Source organism: Rousettus aegyptiacus, unplaced genomic scaffold, assembly GCF_014176215.1.
Source record: "Rousettus aegyptiacus isolate mRouAeg1 unplaced genomic scaffold, mRouAeg1.p scaffold_m13_p_8, whole genome shotgun sequence".
Taxonomy (NCBI): domain Eukaryota; kingdom Metazoa; phylum Chordata; class Mammalia; order Chiroptera; family Pteropodidae; genus Rousettus; species Rousettus aegyptiacus.
This window is the reverse complement of record NW_023416311.1, coordinates 73,832,378-73,852,820: the sequence shown is the minus strand read 5'-3', so window position 1 is coordinate 73,852,820 and position 20,443 is coordinate 73,832,378. Positions and strand designations below refer to the sequence as shown.

The 20,443-nt window shown below is 40.2% G+C and overlaps 1 protein-coding gene across 1 annotated transcript; it reads right to left on the bottom strand.

Annotated features, from left to right (window-relative positions):
- Nucleotides 1-231: 231 nt before the first annotated feature.
- CD180 (CD180 molecule) lies at nucleotides 232-19,738 on the bottom strand. Its single transcript, XM_016158133.2, has 3 exons — nucleotides 19,495-19,738; nucleotides 11,406-11,572; nucleotides 232-10,172 (listed from the first exon to the last, which is right to left on the bottom strand). The coding sequence occupies exons 1-3, from the start codon at nucleotides 19,582-19,584 to the stop codon at nucleotides 8,444-8,446; spliced, it is 1,986 nt and encodes a 661-aa protein (XP_016013619.2). The 5' UTR covers nucleotides 19,585-19,738; the 3' UTR covers nucleotides 232-8,443.
- Between the last annotated feature and the right edge of the window lie 705 nt (nucleotides 19,739-20,443).

Below are 20,443 nucleotides of genomic sequence, written 5' to 3'. Positions count from 1 at the left end.
ACGGTAGATTTACCAGCTTAAAGTTTGTTAGGATCTGTGCAATAAAGTGTTTGCAGTCTTATTTTCTCTAAGAAATTCCCTATGGATGTCATAATTGTTGTATATTGAACAAATATTTATACTTATGCAGTTGCATAACATTGAAATAAAAATTTAGCATGAAAAGATAATGACTGATAAGTTTTTTTTCACGTATACACACATACATACCATCTCCAAAATGTTATGGAATATAACTCTATATTATGGAAAATATGGGGTTTCACAGATTGCTTTTTGCTGAGTGGGATGGTTTGCTAACTTTTTAAAATTTATACAAACATGTTCTATTCTTCAAGATTAAGTTTTCCTTTAACTCCTTCCTGTTTCTACCAACCTTTTTCCTGTAAAGCTTACCGGCTTCCACACCATGCTCACCATCTCCCTACGGTCTTAGGAAGAGGTGTCCTTTCTCAGTGACACCACCTTCTTCAAGTCTCCTAAAAGCTTGCTCCATAAATTACTATTGTGTCATCTTTCTTTTTCTCTCCTCCTGTTTTCTCATAATTAAAACCATTGAAGGAAGCAACCTCACACTTATTGTCTACCCACAATAGGTAGATATAGATAGATGGTAGATAGATAATCGATAGATGATAGACAGATGATGATAGATACATGGATAATAGATGATAGATAGAGATAGATTCATATATAATATAGATGAATAGACACTTTGTACTGGGCATGATGATTTTCATCAACCACCTCATTTGAGCCCCAACACAATGCTCAAACAAGATGGTGGTGACATCCCCATCCTACAGAGGAGGAACCAGGCCCAGACAAGCTATGGAATTTGCTTATGTACACTCTGTAAAGAAAATTTGGATAAGAGTCCAGATTTTTCTGGATCTAACGTTCCTGAGCTTTCCAGACAGTACCAGGTGTCATGTCATTGAATTCAGGCCCAGGTCCCTCTGTGAATGATGTAAGCCACCTCATTTTTTTCTTCTTTACATGCAGAAAAATCTTATAATGGAAAATTACAAATTTGATGATTGGTGGGACACAATTAGCCAAGGAATCTAATCATTCTCTATAATAGGGCTTCTTTATTAGTTTCAATTAATCAGCAGATAATTTTCTATCTAGCATTTTGGGTTCACAACACAAATATAAGATGAAAAATGTTGCTATATTAACTACAGAAATTGGCTTCCTTCAGTATAGGCCGGCCATTAAAGAACTCAGTGATAGAAACGCTCTCAAATTTAACTTCTCTCCTACCAATCTATTTATAACTAATTCCTCAAAATAGTCATTTTGTGTTATTCCTCTTTTATTCTACTTCCTCCCCAGTTAATGTCATACACATCTCATATATCTAGGAAAGCTAGACATGACTACAGCTTTGTTGAACCTCAGTTTCATTACTGCTTTCATATGGAAAGTCAATCAGTTTGGCCCAGGTTCAAGTTCTCTGACAATTCAGATACCTCAAAACCTGGACTGGAGTCATTAGCACTACCCTGCATAGAAAAACATGCAACAGCATCTCACTGAATTCTGGTACCACTTATTTCAAAAGACAAGATTGTCATCTCATAATGTCACAGGCTGACAGTGGGGCTGTCAATTCCAATACTCGGATGCAGGCAAGCACTTCGAAAAGGGGATCTGCTCCCAAGACTGAAGTTCGCTGTATACTGAGACACGCCAGTCAAGTCTGATCAGATGTGGGAAAAGGAAAGATCTGTTGCATATGGTTACTCATCATTGCCCCACGTAGCTTTACAAAAAGTCTATTAATGTTGTAAAGTCAAAAACCTCTAACAGATATTCATCTGCTGTTTCAGTAAGCACTCCCCAGAGATGGCTGTCAACAGCCGGGAGGTGAAGAATGAAGATGTTCGCAAGGCCTGAAGCAACCATATTGTGGCTACCAAGTCTTCATGTGTCAGACTGGCATCACCATACCCTCCAGCCCTGACCTGTAAATACTTTGCCTGCAAGTTCTGTCCCTTCGGAATACACGCACTGTGTTAAACAGTGCTGTACTGAAGTACCTTTCCTGGGCTGGAGACAGATATGCTATTGTTGGGATGAAGGGCAGTTCCTGTGCATGCCCATCCACATCCATCAGCGCAGCACCACCCTATAATGCGAGTCCCAGCTCCCCAGACCACAACCTGTTCAAGCGGGGAATCCTTAGAACTTCGCTCCCTCTGTCCTCGGGGCAAAGGAAAGAACAACTCATAAATCTTGGACTTTACCATTTGCATTTGAAAACATGAAACTTAGAAAATGCTGTCTTCTTTTTCAGTACCTGTAAATTCTCATGACCAGTAACCTCGTTATTCTTCTTGTACCTTTGTAAAAACAAAAAGTTTGTCTTTAAGAACAAGACCCTCATTTTCTCTTTATTGTTCAATACATGGTTGTTGAAGACAAATTAGAAACACAGAAAAGCAAGAAGAAAAATGAATCACTGCAATCCCACCAGCCCTTTGTCAATCTTTAATTAATTAATTATTATTTTTTTATTTTTCAAAAAAAAAATGAAATAATACCATGGTGTTTGGTAACCTGCTGTTTTGCTTAGGATTAACTCACAAATATATTTTAATGTGTATAGGTGTTTTTCAGTAATATTTGTAATGGCTGAGCAGCACTTCATTTTATGGATGTGCCATGTTGTTTTCTTTCATCCACATGCACACAATAGAGAAACTCAGGTGCAGGTGAATGAAGTCATCCCACTCAGCTCTTGGAACATCAACCTTGGCTTATCCCAAATTTCGTTTAATTTAGTCCTACACTCCCTCCTATCTGCCTCTCCCACTCAGTACGTAACCATGTTAATGGTTTATCTTTCTGTGGTCTTACAAAATATAGATATCATTGTTTTGTATGCATGTATTTTTAATTTATAAAAATGATCATGTTAATATATCATTTTAGGTTTTCTTTTTTTTTTTTTTTCCTATCAAGCCATATATGTTGGCCCAGTACATGGAGGGCAAGGAGAGGCAGACCAGTCCAGATTGGTAGATAGCAGTTTTGTAAGCAAGGGGACTTACAAACAAAGCTTGACTAGGGCAGCTACAAGAAAGTAGATCTCATCTGCCCGCCAAAATCTTAAAAGTTAAATGGAAGCCTTAATGGGACTCAGTCACTTATACCATCAAAATGATCTCAACAACACTTTAGTCTCAAGAGTCTCCCTTCCTGAAAATGGTTCCCACTCCGGAAATGTTTGACAGAGTGTACATTCTGAGGACAGGGGAAAGGTTTGAGGAGTCTCCGATTGCAGGGTCCAGCCGGCGGGTCGATGGGCAGTCACGAACTCCCAATGACCTCTGACACTGTATGTTTTAGATTTAATTACATGGCTATAGCTATATTTAATCCATCACTTCTAACTACTGTATAGTACCTCATGGTGGGTGTCTTCCACATTTTACCTATCCATTTCCTCCTCCAGAAATAATTCTGCATGGAATATAATTTTGGAATTGTAAAATTTTCTTTAGATATATACCCAGAACAGAATTTATGTGTCACATATTAATTCGACTAATTATTGCTACATGGTCCCAGTCTATACCCATAAGCAGTGCATGCAGTTTCTATAACCACTTCCCACCTACACTATTATCCAGATTTCTCTTTTTGCGAGGCTAATAGATATAAAACTTTATTTCATTTTAACTTGTATTTCTCTATTTCATAATAGAATCAACATAATGCTGTTATCCACCGAAGAACATGGAATGTCTCCCCATTTGTTCAGATCATGTCCTAATTTATGTAATCATTTATCTATTGTTCAATATTTAGGTTGTTTCCAAGGATAGGAGAAAGAGAAAAGGAGAAGCCAAAGCTCTTTAGAAAGCCGGTGAACCAACAGGAAGGGAGAAGGAGGAGATGTATGGATGCTCCAGTGGTCCCCTCTCCTCCGCTTACCTTGGCAGGATCTAGTAAGTCTTGAACAATCAAATGCTTAAAGGATATTAGCTAAAGATGGGGAGTGGGAGGGACAAAAGGATACTCAATGAAGTTCACTGTTTAATCTTTCACGAGCCATGATGGCTCTTAAAAATAATCCATAGGTATAGGTTCCTTTTTCAGGACCCACAATATCTAATATATTATTTCAAAATCTAAGTAGCAGAGATGGAGTGGGAATGCATGGGGTAGAAGTGAGAACAGGATAGTTTAGGAGTGGAGCCTTGTGGGCTGGCAGTGATGGCAGAAGGGATTAATAAACTGCCTGCCCAGGATGTCTCACCCTTGGTTTCAAAGCTCCTTAGACCCCTTTCCCATTTTATTAGGACATTTCCTCTTACAGAATATGGAGCACTTCTTTAGCTCATTCGATTAATGGAGCATAACACATGCTTCTGCTATTTTTTGATAAAATTAAGATTAGGGAAGGATTTTATATGAAATCATTTAGCTGAGAGTCCAGGATGAATCCCAGTCTAACAGAATCCTAGAACTGTGGGTGGGATACAGGAATCTGTTTTGTAAAGAAACCTCAGATGATTCAAGTGATAAACCAGTATCTGGGAGCCACGCTGGGCTGCCCTAATTCTCTGCAGCCTTCAGGCTAATTCGCCCCACGGTGGACATTCTAACTTTTAACATATCAGGCACTTGATTCTAGCTGAACACCTAGCACCTCAAGTTGTGACTTGCTTAGAACTAACTACATCTTCTCTTGCTGTAATTCAAGTTAATTTTCTCTTCAGCATGCAGAGCAGATAGAAAACAGTGTCAGCCACCCCTCTTGTATCCAGTACTAATATATAAACCATTAAAAAGCCATTTATTCCATACTTTCATAAACTTAAAAAATGAAAATGACAGTAATTGAGGAATTAGATGAGTAGGAATGATATGACAGTTTCCTGTCTTGAAATTTTACAGATAATGCTTGTGTTTGGGTTTGTGCTGTGTTCAGTTAAGAGTGATGGCTGCCGGCACAGGAGAAGGGTATAATTTGCTCCCAGATTGTGGGAGTTTCAGCTCGCGCAGAGTTCTCTGTGATGGAGGCCAGTCAGTTTTTTATGGACTTCAATGCTATTTGCTTCAGTACACTTTGAAATTCAGGGTCAGCTCACTGAGCTACAACATGCAATAATAACACATTTTTAGGAGTAGCTTGTCAGAGCAGCAACAACATGTGATATATAAAACGAATAAACACACCGTGTCTACAGATTCTATCCTAGTAACCAGGATAAAGCAATAAAATTGACAGCAGTCATCAAAATCTCTCTTTCTGAGTTTGTAAGGTGAGTTTACTGGTGCTTAAAACAGAGGAGTTGTCACAGTCTTAGATCAGTGTGCAGTTATGGAGTGGCAAGTTGCGTTGCGTGGAAGGAGTGCATGCCTGGTAGATGAAAGCAAGATGGGTAGTTACATTTTGCTAGGGCTTGGGACCCTATAGTCCTAAATGTGATGCAATCCACATCAGAAATGTTCTGCAGAATGCTTTGGTTTTTCCAAGTCATACATTAAATATTATGGAGGACAGTGTGTCTATGAAGTGGTAGATTGACAATTAATATTTTCTGTCTATAGCCTAAATCCTTAAGGAGGGAAGAGCTTAAATTTGCTAGATTACACAGGGAACTCAATGGGTTGGTGCTGTCTTAGACTGAATTCTTAGAGTGTGGACTTCCATACTCTACAATAGGGAGGAAGCGAGGAAAGAAGGAAGAGAAGAAACAGCAAGGAAAGAGAAACAAAGAAAGGAGAGAGGAAGGTTCCAGTGAGTATGGTTTTTGCATTTTCATGGTCATCACCAGAAATACCTCCCAAAGTTTCCAAAACCAGTCATCTCACTACAAGCAAATAAACACAAGTAACGCAACAAAAAAACCATGTGTCCTGCAACATTCCTGATTGAATTCCCAAAGGTGAATGGTTCCTGGGCAGAACAGGCAGCAGGGTTGGTGTGGTCAGCAGGAGGTACTCTCTGGCTTGGGAGGGTTGGCTACCTGACCTTTCTAAACCCATGCTCTAGAAGGTCCCTAGAAGGAGGGAGCTTCCCTGTAGCAGCAGTTAGAAAGGCACTGGGAGAACCCTGACTTGCACGCTCAGAGAGTCTGACCAAGGTAGACACGCTCACTTTTGCAGTAGGTCTCTTCTGAGCCAAAAACTCAGTGCTAAAAGACCTTGGTTGCTGCCAGACTCAAGACCAATACCAACCCAGTATTGTCTCCAGTTGGCCTTCTCAGAAGGATACCCCACCACCATAGGCCCAGGGAAGAAATAAAGGTGGCTTGGGGGCTATGTCTAAATGTCCTAGTATTTTCATGCACATTTTTTTTCTCCTTTAGCACACCTAACAAAGTAGAAGATCTCAAACACTTCTCTCTACTTCCAGAAAGTGAAGGGGAAGGAGATGGACACTTTTGAGTAAAGCTGAGATAATGTGCCAGGTAATAGGCTCTCAGTAAACTGCAGCCTGGGAGTTCCCTGGGAATACCCACTTCTTACCAGTTCTCAGGTGAGTAAGGCACTCACCTTGGGCATGAAATTTAAAGGGGCACCAAAAACTCAGTAATGAAGATAAATAACATTTTAATGCAACATTAAAAAATAAAAACTAATACAAAACATCAACAGTGAACAAAACATCAAAAGTTTAAACAAAGGCAGGACTGGTATAACTAATTTTTCCTTTTGCCTCAGGCTCTAATATGGTTCAACATAGCACTGCTATGGATTCTGTCTTTGTTTAAAATTTTGATGTTTTATTTATTATCGATTTTTTGGCATTGACTTAAAGTTTTAAAAATACTGTATTAAATTTTTTGTCTTGACTACTGAGATTCTCGGTATCCCCTTAAATTTTGTACTCAAGGCAAGGGCCTCACTCATCCTACCCTTACCCTGGCTTTATGCCCTTAACCAAGCCTTGCAGGAAAATTTGGCTTCCTACTTAGTACAAAATATCCCCTAAGACTAGCAGAGCATTTGCAATGAAGGTTTATGGCTTCCCTTCACCATTCCCTTGTCTTTTCTGCTTTTTCTAGTCATTCAGAGGCAAAGAGCAGTTGGACCCCAAGCTACCACTCAGTTATGTCCCACTATTACACCTTTAACTTAAGGGCTGATAAATTCTGATTGGATATAAAAGTTAATTATTTTTACTATGACATCTAATCAGAATTTCATAACTATAAGTTGCCATCTCTAGCCTAAACTTCATTACAGAACTTAAGGCCTCGTAAATGTAGCGCCTGAGTACAAGAGCTCTCTCGTCCACCAATGCTGAATTCAGAAGGTCAAGCCCTGCCAGAGTGTGACCCTTTGGGCCTTGGGAAGGCCTAAGTCACCACACTGCCTGCTTCCCTGTCCTCTTCCTCTATCTGCATTCAATGGTCTTTCCCCTCTCTGTTGCTGGTACTACTTTTGCTGACACCCACAGCCTCAACAGAAACTACTTCTCACTAAGCCAGCTTATTGTGTTCCTTACAGACAGCTAGTATGCAGAGATGCTTTCTTCCACTAGATTTCATTGTAAATATGCTATCTCAATTGCTGTCCCAGGTGAATAGGCATTTGAGAGCTGCCCTGGGAACCAAATTATCATTCATCTCAGAGTTCCTGTGGGAAAGAAACTTCGAAGGACCAGACATCCAAATGAGAAGAGCAGTTGGACCATAGCCCACCTGTAAGTTAGGCTTTGTAACATGAGAATGAGAATATCAAATTGGCAGAAGGAGCTTCCCTGGTTCTCAGGTAAGGGTGGCCAATGCAACCAAAATCCAAAACTTTGGGGGAGAGTGGTCCTGGTGGATGGTGTCTTTATTTTATTTTTGTAGCTATTGTACCCCAGTGGCATTGTAGAGACCTCAGAAATCTAATGATTAAGGGATTAATGGAGTCAATTTAATGGCAAGATTTATTTCTCAACTACTTACTTAAATTCATTATTTTCCTTTTTCATGTAAAACAAACATTAAGACTTTATCCCTGGCAAGTTTCCCAAAGGACTACATTACTGAGAACTCAAACCCAAGTATGATGCCCGAATTATAGGAGAGAGAGTTGAGAGCTGAGGTCCTCAGCGAGAGGATGTTGATGGTCTCCTTTCAAGGTCAGAGTGGAAGGTGCTTCAGAGGACTTCTGTGAGAGTAAGGGAAATGGCCTCCTCATGAGTTACTCTTCTGGCCTTTCCCTTCCTGGGGTTCTCCCTCAACTTCCACCTGCCCTCCATGTGGGGAAAGGGCTTTACATCTCTCATAGCTGTCTCTGGCTCTCTGGCATTATTCAGTTTACTTTCCAGGGAGTTTCATTAGTTCTAGGATTCAGAAAAGCACAGTAAATCCTTGCTCAGTGCCAGAAACTAACCTGTAAAGTTGGTCACTGACAGACAATAGTTTCTCTACTTAGGGCAATTTTGCTAAATACATTTATTTGCCATCTCTAGAGAACTTTAGCACTAAATGTGCTGGTATTTCCACCTAAAAATGAATTTAACTGAAAAAATAAACAGAATGGTGAACAGTAGTAAAAATACTACAAGAAAAAATATGCCCAGAGCTGTAATCCCACAGGAGAGCTTGACCTCAGACAGCTTGACTCCCTTTAAAGATGAGGGGTTTGCACACACTGTCTCCTCTGAGCCCTCAAGTTTTTGCGGATTTTCTTTGTACCATGTTATGAAATAGAAATTTGAGCAAGTGCAGTCCAGGGGATTGTGACTTAAATTAATGGTGCTCTGCTGGGACAAAATGGGGAGGAGATGGGGCGGGATGATGCTAATGCTATTGGCAGCTAGATTGAGGTAGATGCCCTTAAGATGGCTAAGAGCATCAATGCTATTTCCGGTCAGGTTGTTGTGGCTCAAGTCTATGTGACTCATTTTCCCAAGGCTGTGGAAAGCTTGCTGGTCTATACTGAGGAGCTCACAGAAGGATAAAATCAGAGTTTCCAAACTGCCTACTGTCTGAAGTAGGTTGATCTTTGAGATGCTCCCATCTTGAAAGGAATTTCCGTGTAAATTTAGATGCCGGAGATCTGGCAGGCCTTCTAGAAGGTGCTGATTGCTGGTGTCAACATGGCAGTGAGAGAGATTCAAGGTCTGCAGGAGATGGAGGTCTTGGAAAGGAGTTTGTGGAGCACTAATGCGCAAGTGCGTAAACGCCAAATCCAGGAGTTCTAGCTTAGGACATTCTTTGAACGCCTGACTCTGGAGACCGATGGGCATATTGTAGCTCAGGTTTAGGTACTGCAAGTGGTCAAGGTTTCTGAGTGCCAGGTTGCAGCACTCAGAAGCCTCTATCTTACTATGGCTTAAATCAAGTCTCCGAAGATTTTGTAGTTTTTCCAAACACCCAGCACCGAGGTCAAGTTTTTTCATGTTGCCTTTGATATAGAGATCTGTAAGGGATGGGAAACTGGCAGCATTGATTTGACACAATTGGTCAAAATTATTCATACTGAGAACTAATTTCTTGAGAGAGTTCATGCCCTCAATCCCAGAAGGTAACTCTTTCAAATGAGCTGCCGTCAGATCCAATTCCCGGAGTCGTGTGAAACACCGGAATGTGGTAGATGACAAGTCCGAGAAATGGTGCTTCTGCAGGTTGATGCTCTCAACAGACAGTTCACAAAGTCCCTCAAGCATGGCTGGGGTAAGGTCTTGGTCTTCAGTGTCCTCATATGCCCCCAGCCAGAGAGATTGAGTAGTAGAGTTCTGTAGACCTTTCATTACAATAGACAAGTCAAAAATCCCACCAAAGTTCAAACTTTGGAAGACTTTTGAATGGAAAGCCCCAGTCTCAATGCTTTTAATGTCATTGCCATTGAAGTTAAGGCTTAGGTTGGTGGCCTGCTCCAGAGCATTCATGTCTTTATTAGAAAGGTAATGGATAGCATTATTCTGAAAATCCAAGACTTTCAGATTCCGTGCTGAGAAGTTCTCCGGGAGCTTAATGGAGGAAATATGGTTGCCTCCTAGATACAAACTTTCCAAGTTTTCCAGATTGTGCATTGGAATAAACTCGAGATCAGATATTCCTGTTTGAATTAAGAAAAGATGCTTCAGTGACTTTGGCCCATTAAGTGATGTTTCTGCCATGAATATCAGGGGATTTCCAGTCAACACGATTGTGTTCAGTTGATGATGGCTTTCAAAAGTGTCTTCATGTATCCAGTTAATCTGGCACCTTAAAAAGATAATGGTATTTAACACTAATTAATTAGAAAAACGAAAAAACTCTGTCACAGTGACCTGACCTGTATGAACAAAATAATCTTTTGTACATAGTAAAAACAGTGTACATTATTGTTTAAAGTAAAACATAAAAAATCTTCTTCATTAACCATAGATTCCTGTTGAATTAATGATTAGCCTCAGTTCTGAACATTCTGATTTAGATTCTTTTTTTCCCAGATATCTTGCCCCTTTAGATTGAACTCTCAGAAATTTGTGTTTGGAATCTAGGGAATAATTAGTGGCTCGATTGTAGGAAAAATGCAAACCATTATTTACTATTTTAAGTAATAAAGTATGTCATAAATAATGCATAATATATAATATGACATGTTATGTATAAATCTACGCCATTCTGAAAAAGTGACGACTTCTCTCAACCTCTGTTTTTTCATTTATTAAGTATAAGAACCATGACTGCTTTGTAGAATGGTTGTGAATCAAATGATGTATATGAAAATGCAACACAGGTGGCCTAGAGGTATTTGGGGACTCTGGACTGGGAATCAGGAGAGCAGAGTCCCGGTTTCCTTACTATGTAAGCTCACAAAATCTTCTTGAGCCCACATTTCCTCAACAAACATGAGCGGATGATCACTCCTTCCTCATCGTGGTGGTTATACAGATGAAATCATATTATGGATGTGAATGCTCTCCCACTCTGCAGAAGCTGAATCTTAACAACCAAAGAAACAGAGCTGCTGTAAAAGATACGGAGACTGTCCACATGCAGAGCCCTTTCTCTCTCATTCACACACACATGCTACCTTTCTCTTTTGCTTTTTCCCTTATTTCCTTGTGATACTCCTGCCTTTTGTTTCACAAACTCTGGTTCAACATATGGAATCCTGATTCTGCCTCTAAAACCAAGTAATGGAACTCTTTTCCCAGTTAGTAGGGGAAAAAATGTTAGTGGATTGTGTGTGTTTCTCCTATAAATTTTTCTTAAAATATTACCACCCAATAATGTAGTATAACGTGGCATCTGATTTAGCATAAGATCTATTTTTGATTTGTTATTGCTATCTTTTAGAATTTCTTAAAAAGCACAACTGACCCCATCTAACCACACAGGATAAGCAGATTATCCCCTAGCCCCCCAAAAGGTCCTGGAAACAATTGGAATGCAAGTTGTATTATTACTTAAGTAAAATATCAACCGCACACAAGAAACTCAGATACATACCTGGTTAAATCCAAAAAGGTAAGATATATTAGTCTGCTGAAAGTTGTAGTTTGAATTGTGGGCAAGAAATTAAAGGCAAATTCCAAAAATTCTGTTGTGGTTGGTAGAGTGTCAGGAATTTCTCTGAGACCTAAGTTTTCACAATTATATGTTTTGTTGGCTTCTTTCTGATGAGAGAAATAATGTAAATTAATATCACAATTATACGTTTTCACAATTATATGTTTTGTTGGCTTCTTTCTGATGAGAGAAATAATGTAAATTAATATCAGACTTCATAATTTGATTGACTAGCAAAATTACATCTATATGTTATCTTTTGAACAACAATTCCAATTCTAGGAGTCTTTACCAAATGTATACTTGCTAAAACACAAAATGACTTATGCATAAGGTTATCTATTTTAGCATTTCTCATATTAGCAAAAGATTGACAATAACCAGATTAACTATCAATATAGGATTAGTTTAACAAAATATGGTATTCACAAACTGGAAACTTTAGCAGCTAAAAATGAAATGGGTAATATCTCTATACACTGACATGAGATGATATCCAGGTATATTGTACAGTAATAAAATCAAGGTGCCTAGTGTACATATATAGTGTACATAGTAAACGGAATGTAGTATGCAGGATATTGTACGCTACCTTTTCAGTTAGAAAGTATGCGTATATTTTCTTATATTTGCAAAAAGAAGCCATGGGAGGAAAAAAAATCCAGGCTGGTTTTCTTGAAGGGGAAGGAAAGAACCAGATAGAGGAACAGGAATAGAAACAAGATTTCTCTGAATATACTTTGTTTTATAATTTTGATTTTAGATGCATGGAAATGTTTTATTTTAGTTTGAAAGCAAATCAACTCTAGATTAGCATCAACAAAATTAGACAATCAGACATTACATGCTTTCTGATGTAATGCAATATTAAGTACACAGTACCAACTGTGAGATATTCTTGCCCTCCCCTCACCCCACAACCCCTCCCCCAAAAAGTGAAAGCTTGAATCCAATCAAGACTTTAAGCCTAACTTCCAGCCTTGCACCCTTGATGTGTGAGTCAGTTTGGGATCTCTAGAACTGCAGGCTGCTGATACCAGACCCTAGCATTTGGGTACTTCCTGCATGTAAATTCAAAGGACTATCTGATCCTGTGTCCCAAGAGCGTCAAGTATTCAGAAGTCTGCCAGTCACTACTTGTTAGATGCTCTAAATCAAGTTGTAAATTTTGGACTAACTAGGTAAAAATGAGAAGGAGTTGATTAGAAGTCTATAGAATTATGGAGTCATAATTCGTCTGGATGATGCCTTAGGATGAAGGGTCGTGAGGCAGGTAGGAAGGTCTGATGGAGTCTATTTTGTATGGGGAGGCTCCTAGGAAAGAAAGATATAATCTACAAGGAAAGCGCACTTGGGAGCCGTCTCTCAGAAACCACATTCCATGTGGTTTCATCTAAACTTTCAGACCCTGCCTTTTCCCTGCCCACTCGTTCTCACTAGAGGCCTCACTGAGACTTTCCTGGTTCGGGAAAGACCTGCACCATCAAACTCTAGATCAGCAGCTTACCTCATAAACTTTCCTTATACTGAGTTACAAACAGACCTTCTTAGCTGGAAACATAAGAATGCACACGACCTCCTTCTTTCTGAAGCATGATGTTTTAGAGATGTCACCATGTTAATTGCTTTTTGCTTTACTCACTCCAACTTCTGCTTAGTGCTGCACTCTTATAGTTAGAGAGCATCCTCTTCTACAGAAAATCACTTATTTTCTTCTATATTGTGACAATATTATGAATGTCACTGATGAAAATGCCAACATTTATATTTCTTTGTAATTCATTTTTTGTTTTATAGACCCGAAGTCCTCCAGGCACTGCCACAAATCTACCTAATATCCTTGAAATCCACACTTTTCATTTAAAACTAAAATTTAACTGACTAGTGGGAAAAACAGATGTTGCTAGACCCCTTTTTGGTGCCCATGAACATGGATGAGAACATGGAGAGATGTACATACAGCTGCTGCCCCAAGAGCTGTTAAGGTTCATATTAGCTATGAGGGGACATTTTTCTTTTCTGGTCTCGATTGGCATAACTGATGTCACATACACTTGGAGAAAGGGGCATTTTCTCAGTCTGTCTTGCTTTATTCTGGCTCTACAGGAAAAGGCTTCATGTTGGCAATTCCCTCCTCCTGAATATATAAGTGCCTGTGACACCTAAATTATCCCTCTTTTGTGCTTTACTAAGTACTTTACTGCATTAATGTGATTCAAAAAGTTGAGAATCTAACAGGAGCTCTACTGAGCTAGTGGCCTGAGGGGGCTCCTAGCAAAAAGAAAGGCAAGTAAATGAAGCAGCTCAATTTGAACCCAGTGAGAAACAGAGCCAGCATTTTTAACACTGCTGAGGAGTACTGAGAAGCCCCCCTCCCCCACAAGCCTGTGTCATAGCATTCATTTCTAGTTGGGGAAAATGGCACTGAACTCTCTGCCCTTGATTCCTGGGAGAAAGAGGCAAATTACAAGAACCGTAGCTCATAAGAGAATTTAAAAAGCAAACACATTTCAGAGAACGTGCTGGACTTCACATATTCACGGCCTCTCTGTTTGGCTTTTACATTCACACTCCTATACAATCAAAATGACCATTTCACATATTATGGACTGTAGTGTCCAAACTCCTCATGCTCTGTAATCATTTAAGCAGCATTAAATTGTTTTCAGTCTGTTGTATTTTTTAAGGCAGGAAGGATACACACACATACACACACACACACACACATACACACACACTGCTGTTCTCATTTTTTTAGAGTAAATTGCAGATGCCATCACCCCAAAATCTCTTAAGAAAAAAGATATTTTCTTATACTACAATAATCCCATTACCACAAAATTCAGAATATTTAACATTGATATGATATTATTATCCAATAGACAGTCTATATTCAAATTTTACCAATTGTCCCCATATTGTCTATTAGAGTAATATTTGTTTTCCAATCCAGGACCACACATTGCATTTTTTTGTGCGTGTCTCTTTATCCTTTAATCTTAGAGAATTCCTCAGCCTTTCATTCTCTCATGGCATTGATTTTACACATACACACACACACACACACACACACACACACACACACAGGCTCACAGTTGACAGGATGTCCCTCATCAGGGTGTGTTTTTTTTTTTTTTTAATCTATCCTCATGATTTGATTCAGGTTATACATTTTTGTCAGACATGCCAAATCAGCGAGATTTTTTCTTTTTGTGTCAGGATTCATATCAAAACTTTTCAAGACTGGGTTCTGATAGCATACATAGCACAGGATTTCAGGACAGCAGAATGATAATGTAACAGAGAAGAAAGGGGCAGGATGCAGGAAAGGAATACAGTGTGACCACAGCCATTTTGTCCAGAGCTAGACTGGCTGCCAGAGCTACGTGTTCAGTTGCTTTTTCAGGGCGATATCCACCACCACTTCTGCAGCCCTTGTGGTTTCTCTGGACTCTGTATAACCATTTCCTATAAACCCAGCCTTCATTCTCCAGACGTCTGTTTGGAGTCACTTTCCAAAGTCACCTTCTCATTCTTCTGCTTTGGCTGGTTCCATAGCAGACAGCACCCTTCTGGATATGAACTCTTGCAGCCAGCAGGACTGCACCAGACTACATGGTACTCAGGATAATTGCCCCTTGCTCATACCCATTCCAAGTTGTGGGGCATTTACTCAGGAACTGTGCCCTGGGACCTGCACCAACCTCTTGTCTCTAGCTTCATGTCAGAGCTGTGCCTTTTGCTCAGAGCAGGACTCCCAAATATTACATCTGTGTTTGCAATCCCTTTTCCCTGCAGGTATTCATTTGCATTTTTTCAATCAGAATCTTATTTTGCTTCTTTGTGCTGTATCTCTAACTCTCGGCCATCCCACTGTATTTTCTCTTCTCACAAATGTCGAAATTATTCTCTAATTTAGAATCATTTGGGTTTCACTCTGGTGCTGATTCCCACCTTTTCAGATGTCTCATCTGCACTTGGCACATGCAGCAGTCAGCTCCCCCCATGCACAAGAAGTCTGGGACTCTGAACCCAGGCCACCCCCACTTAATCACTACACTATCCAGAGATAGCAATTTGACTGAGCCAAATCCCAGTGTAGCAATTACTCTCTGCAAGTAAAACAAAGCATTCCCAAGAGGGCATAGTCCTAAAACTTTGCTGTCAATCTGATTCCTCCCGGCAAAGAGCATTCCAATTATGTGTAGTTCATTTTCTGTTTGTCTCCAGTCAGATTGCTTGGGTTCAAATCCCAGTGCTCAACCACCGAGCTGTGTTCTCTGTTTCCTTTTTCCCCAACTGTAGATGGAGGACAATAACCCTTCTTTGAAGGACAACTCTGAGGATTAATTGGGTAATGTACGTGAAGCACTCCCAAGAGGAGTCAGCATTTCACTGGATCATCACAGCATCATATCGTTATCTATAGCTATTGAGAGGTCCTCATATCCATGAACTTAAAGCTCTAAAAAATGAACTCTACTAAGCACCGATTGCCTCCTCACATACCTAGGACTGAAAGACTGTCTCCTACCATGGTTTTGAGGGGAAAAGATAGCCAAAATGAGACCATCTGAAATAAGGAATCATTCCTACGCAATAACTACAAGTAATTATTCAAGAGCACATCTAAAATGTTACCAGATTCCAAATCACAGAACACTGAATTCCAGCTACCCTTTCCATATTTGTCAGACTTCAAAGACTTGGTCATGGGTCTAATTTTGTTGCTTATGACACATGCATGCATGTGCACGCACACACACACACACACACACACAGAAACACACAGATATGCAAATGACCGATGAAAGTATGAAAATATATTCAGTTTAATTATTCATTAGGAAAATAAAAATTGAATCCCAGTGAAATACCACAGTACCACTACCTATTCATCAGAATGGGTTTTTAAAACAAATAATATCAAATATTAGTGAGTCTGTAAAGCCATCAGAGCTCATATACATTGCCAACGTGTGCCAACACTTTGGACACTGTTTGGCAATGTCTGCTAAAGTAAAACATGGGTATACTCTGTGACCAAATACATTCACTCCCTGATATACACCTAATAAAAATTTGCACATTCACTTACTGAAGACATAGATAAGAATCACAAAGCAGCAGCATTCATAATAGCCAAAAAATTAAAAACAATGCAAATATTCATTAAATAGAATGAATAAATAAATGATGACTCGCTAACACAATCGAATACCATGCAGTGACAAAAACGAACAAATGATTGTTTCACACAACATCATCAAGAAATCTCATATATTTAAGATTGAGCAAAAGAAGCCAGACACAAAAGAGTACACACTGCATGGTCTCACGTATGTAAAATTCAAAAAGAGGCAAGGGGACTAGCGACTGGGAAGAGGTGTGAGGGCGCTTCTGAGGTGCTGAGAACTTTGTTTCTCCATCCGTGTGTGGGCCATAAGATGTGTTCGCTTAGTGAAAACTCACTGAGCTGTACATGCAGGATTGGCAGACTTTTCTGCATATGTGTTTTACTTTAATTAAAACTTTACTAAACTCAAAGCAAAACAAAAACCTTATTTTCGGAATAGGGTCTGATAAGCTAATGGTGGTCACATGACCCACCATCACAGTATGTGGTTAGTTATGCTTAAGCTGGAGCGGAAGAACTAAAGAGGAAAGGAAAGCAAGGGGGAGGGGTGGGCAAACCGGGTAACTTGCACTTGAAAAAAGGCCAAACCTTAAGTCAAAGCTTCTTCTCCCCTCATTCTCACTTTTGTCCCACTTACCTGTAGCCTACAAGTTTCTTACCATCTGGAACAAGCTCTCATTCATCTTTATATCTCCCACAACTCCTCAGTACTCAGCTAGAGTGAGAGAGAGCTCAATACTCAGCCTTAGAATCCTGCTGCCAGAACTCGTACATGATAGGGGAGGTCAAGGAAAATACAAATCCAATGTTATTTGAATAGGTCCCAGGGCATTTAGATTCAGAGTCCTTTCATAGGGAGAGTTGCAGAGAGGTGGTTGTATTAGAAGATTACAATATGAACTTATCTAAAAAGGAAAACTCTCACCCCAGCACAGTGCCAGGCCTGGAGGTCCTGGGACCCTCAGCACCACTCTTGCTACCTAACTATCACAGGAGGCTCCAGAACAGGCAGCAAAAGAATGAGGATGCTCTTCCTGCCTCTTCCTGCCCCTTCCCCTATCATGGCAGGAATCATCTGCAATAAAAGAAACTAGTAGCTCTGGGGCCTGGTGGCCTCAGTAGGAAGCTAGACTGGTTCATTGTTTTCATGGGTGTTCCAGATCTCCCAGGTTTTACTTGTGGTCTTCAGGAGGGCTGATGGGGCTTTGCAGGAATATAGGAATTTAAGAGTTGAACTGGTAGGCTTAAGAGCGTGACATTTAAAAAAGCCTGCTTCTCAATGAGCTGCATTGTAATGGTGATATTAGCATCTCTGAGAATATTGTCAGAAGTGAATGGCATGCCTACGTAATTACTGAGAAGGTGGTGTCTCCACTCCTACCCTCTTATGATGCCACCCATATATTTATGTGAAACTGACCTTCCAACCTGAATGATGAGGAGGCAGCCTTCTGAGCTGTTAAATACATCTTACTTGCCCCTTCTGTTATGGGCTAAATTGTGTCCCCTCAAATTCATATGTTGAAATTTTAACCTGAGAACCTCATAATGTGACTTTATTTGAAAATAGAATCTTTAAAGAGGTCATTAGATTAAGATGAGATTCTTAGTGTAGGCCTTAATACAACATGACTAGTGTTTTTATAAAAAGAATAAATTCAGAGATAGACAAGTACAGAAAGAAGATGATGTAAAGACACAGGGTAAAGATGGCCATCAACCAGCCAAGGAGAAAGGTCTCAGAGGAAACCAACCCTGCCAACACCTTGATCTTAGACTTCTAGCCTCCAGAATTAGGAGAAAGTAAGTTTCTATTGTTTAAGCTACCCATCCGTAGGACATTGTTATGGCAGCCCAAAGAAAGTTATCTATCTTTCCAGCCTTAATTTCTCTTGGGCATTGTGCCTCCTCTTGGCCTGAGCCCATCTTGACTCTATTCTAACACCAGATGAACAAAGTTCTGCTTCTTTCTGCTTCAAGGCCTGTTCCAGTCCTGGCTGGGATTCTTGCTGTCGCCTGGCAGATCTTTGCCCTGCTCTCCTTTATCATTCTTTTGTGCCTCTCAAGAACCACCTTTCTGCATCTTGCTTCTCCTGCATCCACTTCTGCTTTCAGCCTCAACCTAGGAAAGCAGCCCACCTAGCCACCAGGATGGTTCATCTTGCCTTCAGCCCTTGTCCAACAGGCCGTGTGGTGCTAGATACTTGCTGGGGTCAGAGGCAGTCAGGGAAAGATTGAAGCATTTTACAAGAAGGCAAGAGACTGAGGCCCTCTCCTATCTCTCTTACTACTCCAAGACTTCCCACAGGTTGATAAATATTGCTATGGTCCAAAACAGAAGGTGCAATTTGGCTCTGTTCTTGGATGTTACTCCTGTGAGCTAGGAAAACAGATGGATGGCTGTCCAACTCCAGGAGAACGCCAGACTCATTCAGAATGATCTTTATTTGCTCTAAAACCTGGCACAGGTCATCTTTACTAATCCCCACCCTGAGAGCCAGGAAACGAAAGGACTATTTGGGGTAGTGGCCATGTGTTAGGATGTTGGACAAATAGCTCCTTCATGTGCTGGAAGCAGGTTTGCAAATCTGCTCTTTCCACTGGAACCCTGTTGATAATTTACATCTCAATTAGGATTATTCAGGGGGAATTGTATATAGAAAAGGAATACTCTCATTTCTTCCTACTAAGGATCTACAAGATCATCCCCTAGATGAACTCTGTTGCTCCTTTTTCACAATAAAACAAAATGAAACAAAACACATTCTATGCATCTTGTTGCCCTTTCAAAGACAGTATATATTAGGATGCCAAAGCTCAGATAGGACTGCAGGCTGAATCTCAAATTTCCAGGCAGTTTAATCCAGAGAAAGACAAAAAAATAGGACTCACCTCCATGCACATCTGATCCGAGGAGGTGATAACTTTAGCGCTGGCAGAAAACAACACTGCCAGCATGAAGCCGCTGACAAGGGGAGCCATCACAGGATTGAAGCCCCTCCCACTTGCTGGGCTTATCAAATGCTTGGAGCTGAGAAATCTAATCAAGCTTTGATGACCTCGGTAATTCAGCAGCTAGAGGTATTCAGAAGGGCAATCTCAGAATAAGAAATCCTCTTGACTGCCCAGTGTTTTGTGACTCTGTGCTGCAAAAAGGGGAAGTCTCTTTTCATACCACCCCCTCCTTGCCAAAAATAGCTGAGGACCCAGCCCCAGAATGGCCCAGTGCATTTCCTGGCAACACAAATTAGTTGTGCAGCCCTCTTGGACTGGTCACACAGATCCTGTGTGATGTTTTCTGTTGACTTCAGGCTAACTTCAAGAGTATGGACAACTTCCATGGCTTCTGGTCCCTTTCCTCGAGAGATGTTGTAGAAGCAGAAAGCTGTCCTCCCAAAGGACATCACTTTGTTAGTTGTCCCAGGTTAGTGACTGGGAGAGGTGCTAGGGCATGCTGGGAAAGCAGGGCACTCTGTTCTCTAACCTTCTGGCATATAGGAGATACTTAGCATTATTGTTTTCCCATTCCATTTCCAAGAGCCCAATCATTAGCACTGGGGTCACAATAACTTGAGATATTGCTACTAATACAACCACTACTGTATTTCCACCACTGATACAATAATTATAGTAGCTACCATTTATTGAGCTCTTAACTATGTTTCAGACAGTGGGCAGGTTGTTTTTTTTCTTGTGTATCTTCTTATCACACATTCAATTAAGGAAGTGCTATTATTTATCCCATTTTATAAATGTAAAAACTGACATTTAGAAAAATAATATGAATTCTACGAGGCCACACAACTAGAGAGTGGTGGATTAGGGCTTCAGATTCCAACAG

Bases quoted from the DNA above. Each gene is read 5' to 3' on its own strand.
- CD180 (XM_016158133.2), bottom strand. From the start codon at position 19,584: ATGGCTCCCCTTGTCAGCGGCTTCATGCTGGCAGTGTTGTTTTCTGCC. The intron at 11,573-19,494 runs GTGAGTCCTATT...TTCTCTCATCAG, and splicing joins CGGATCAGATGTGCATGGAG to AAAGAAGCCAACAAAACATA. The intron at 10,173-11,405 runs GTATGTATCTGA...TATCTTTTTAAG, and splicing joins ACCTTTTTGGATTTAACCAG to GTGCCAGATTAACTGGATAC.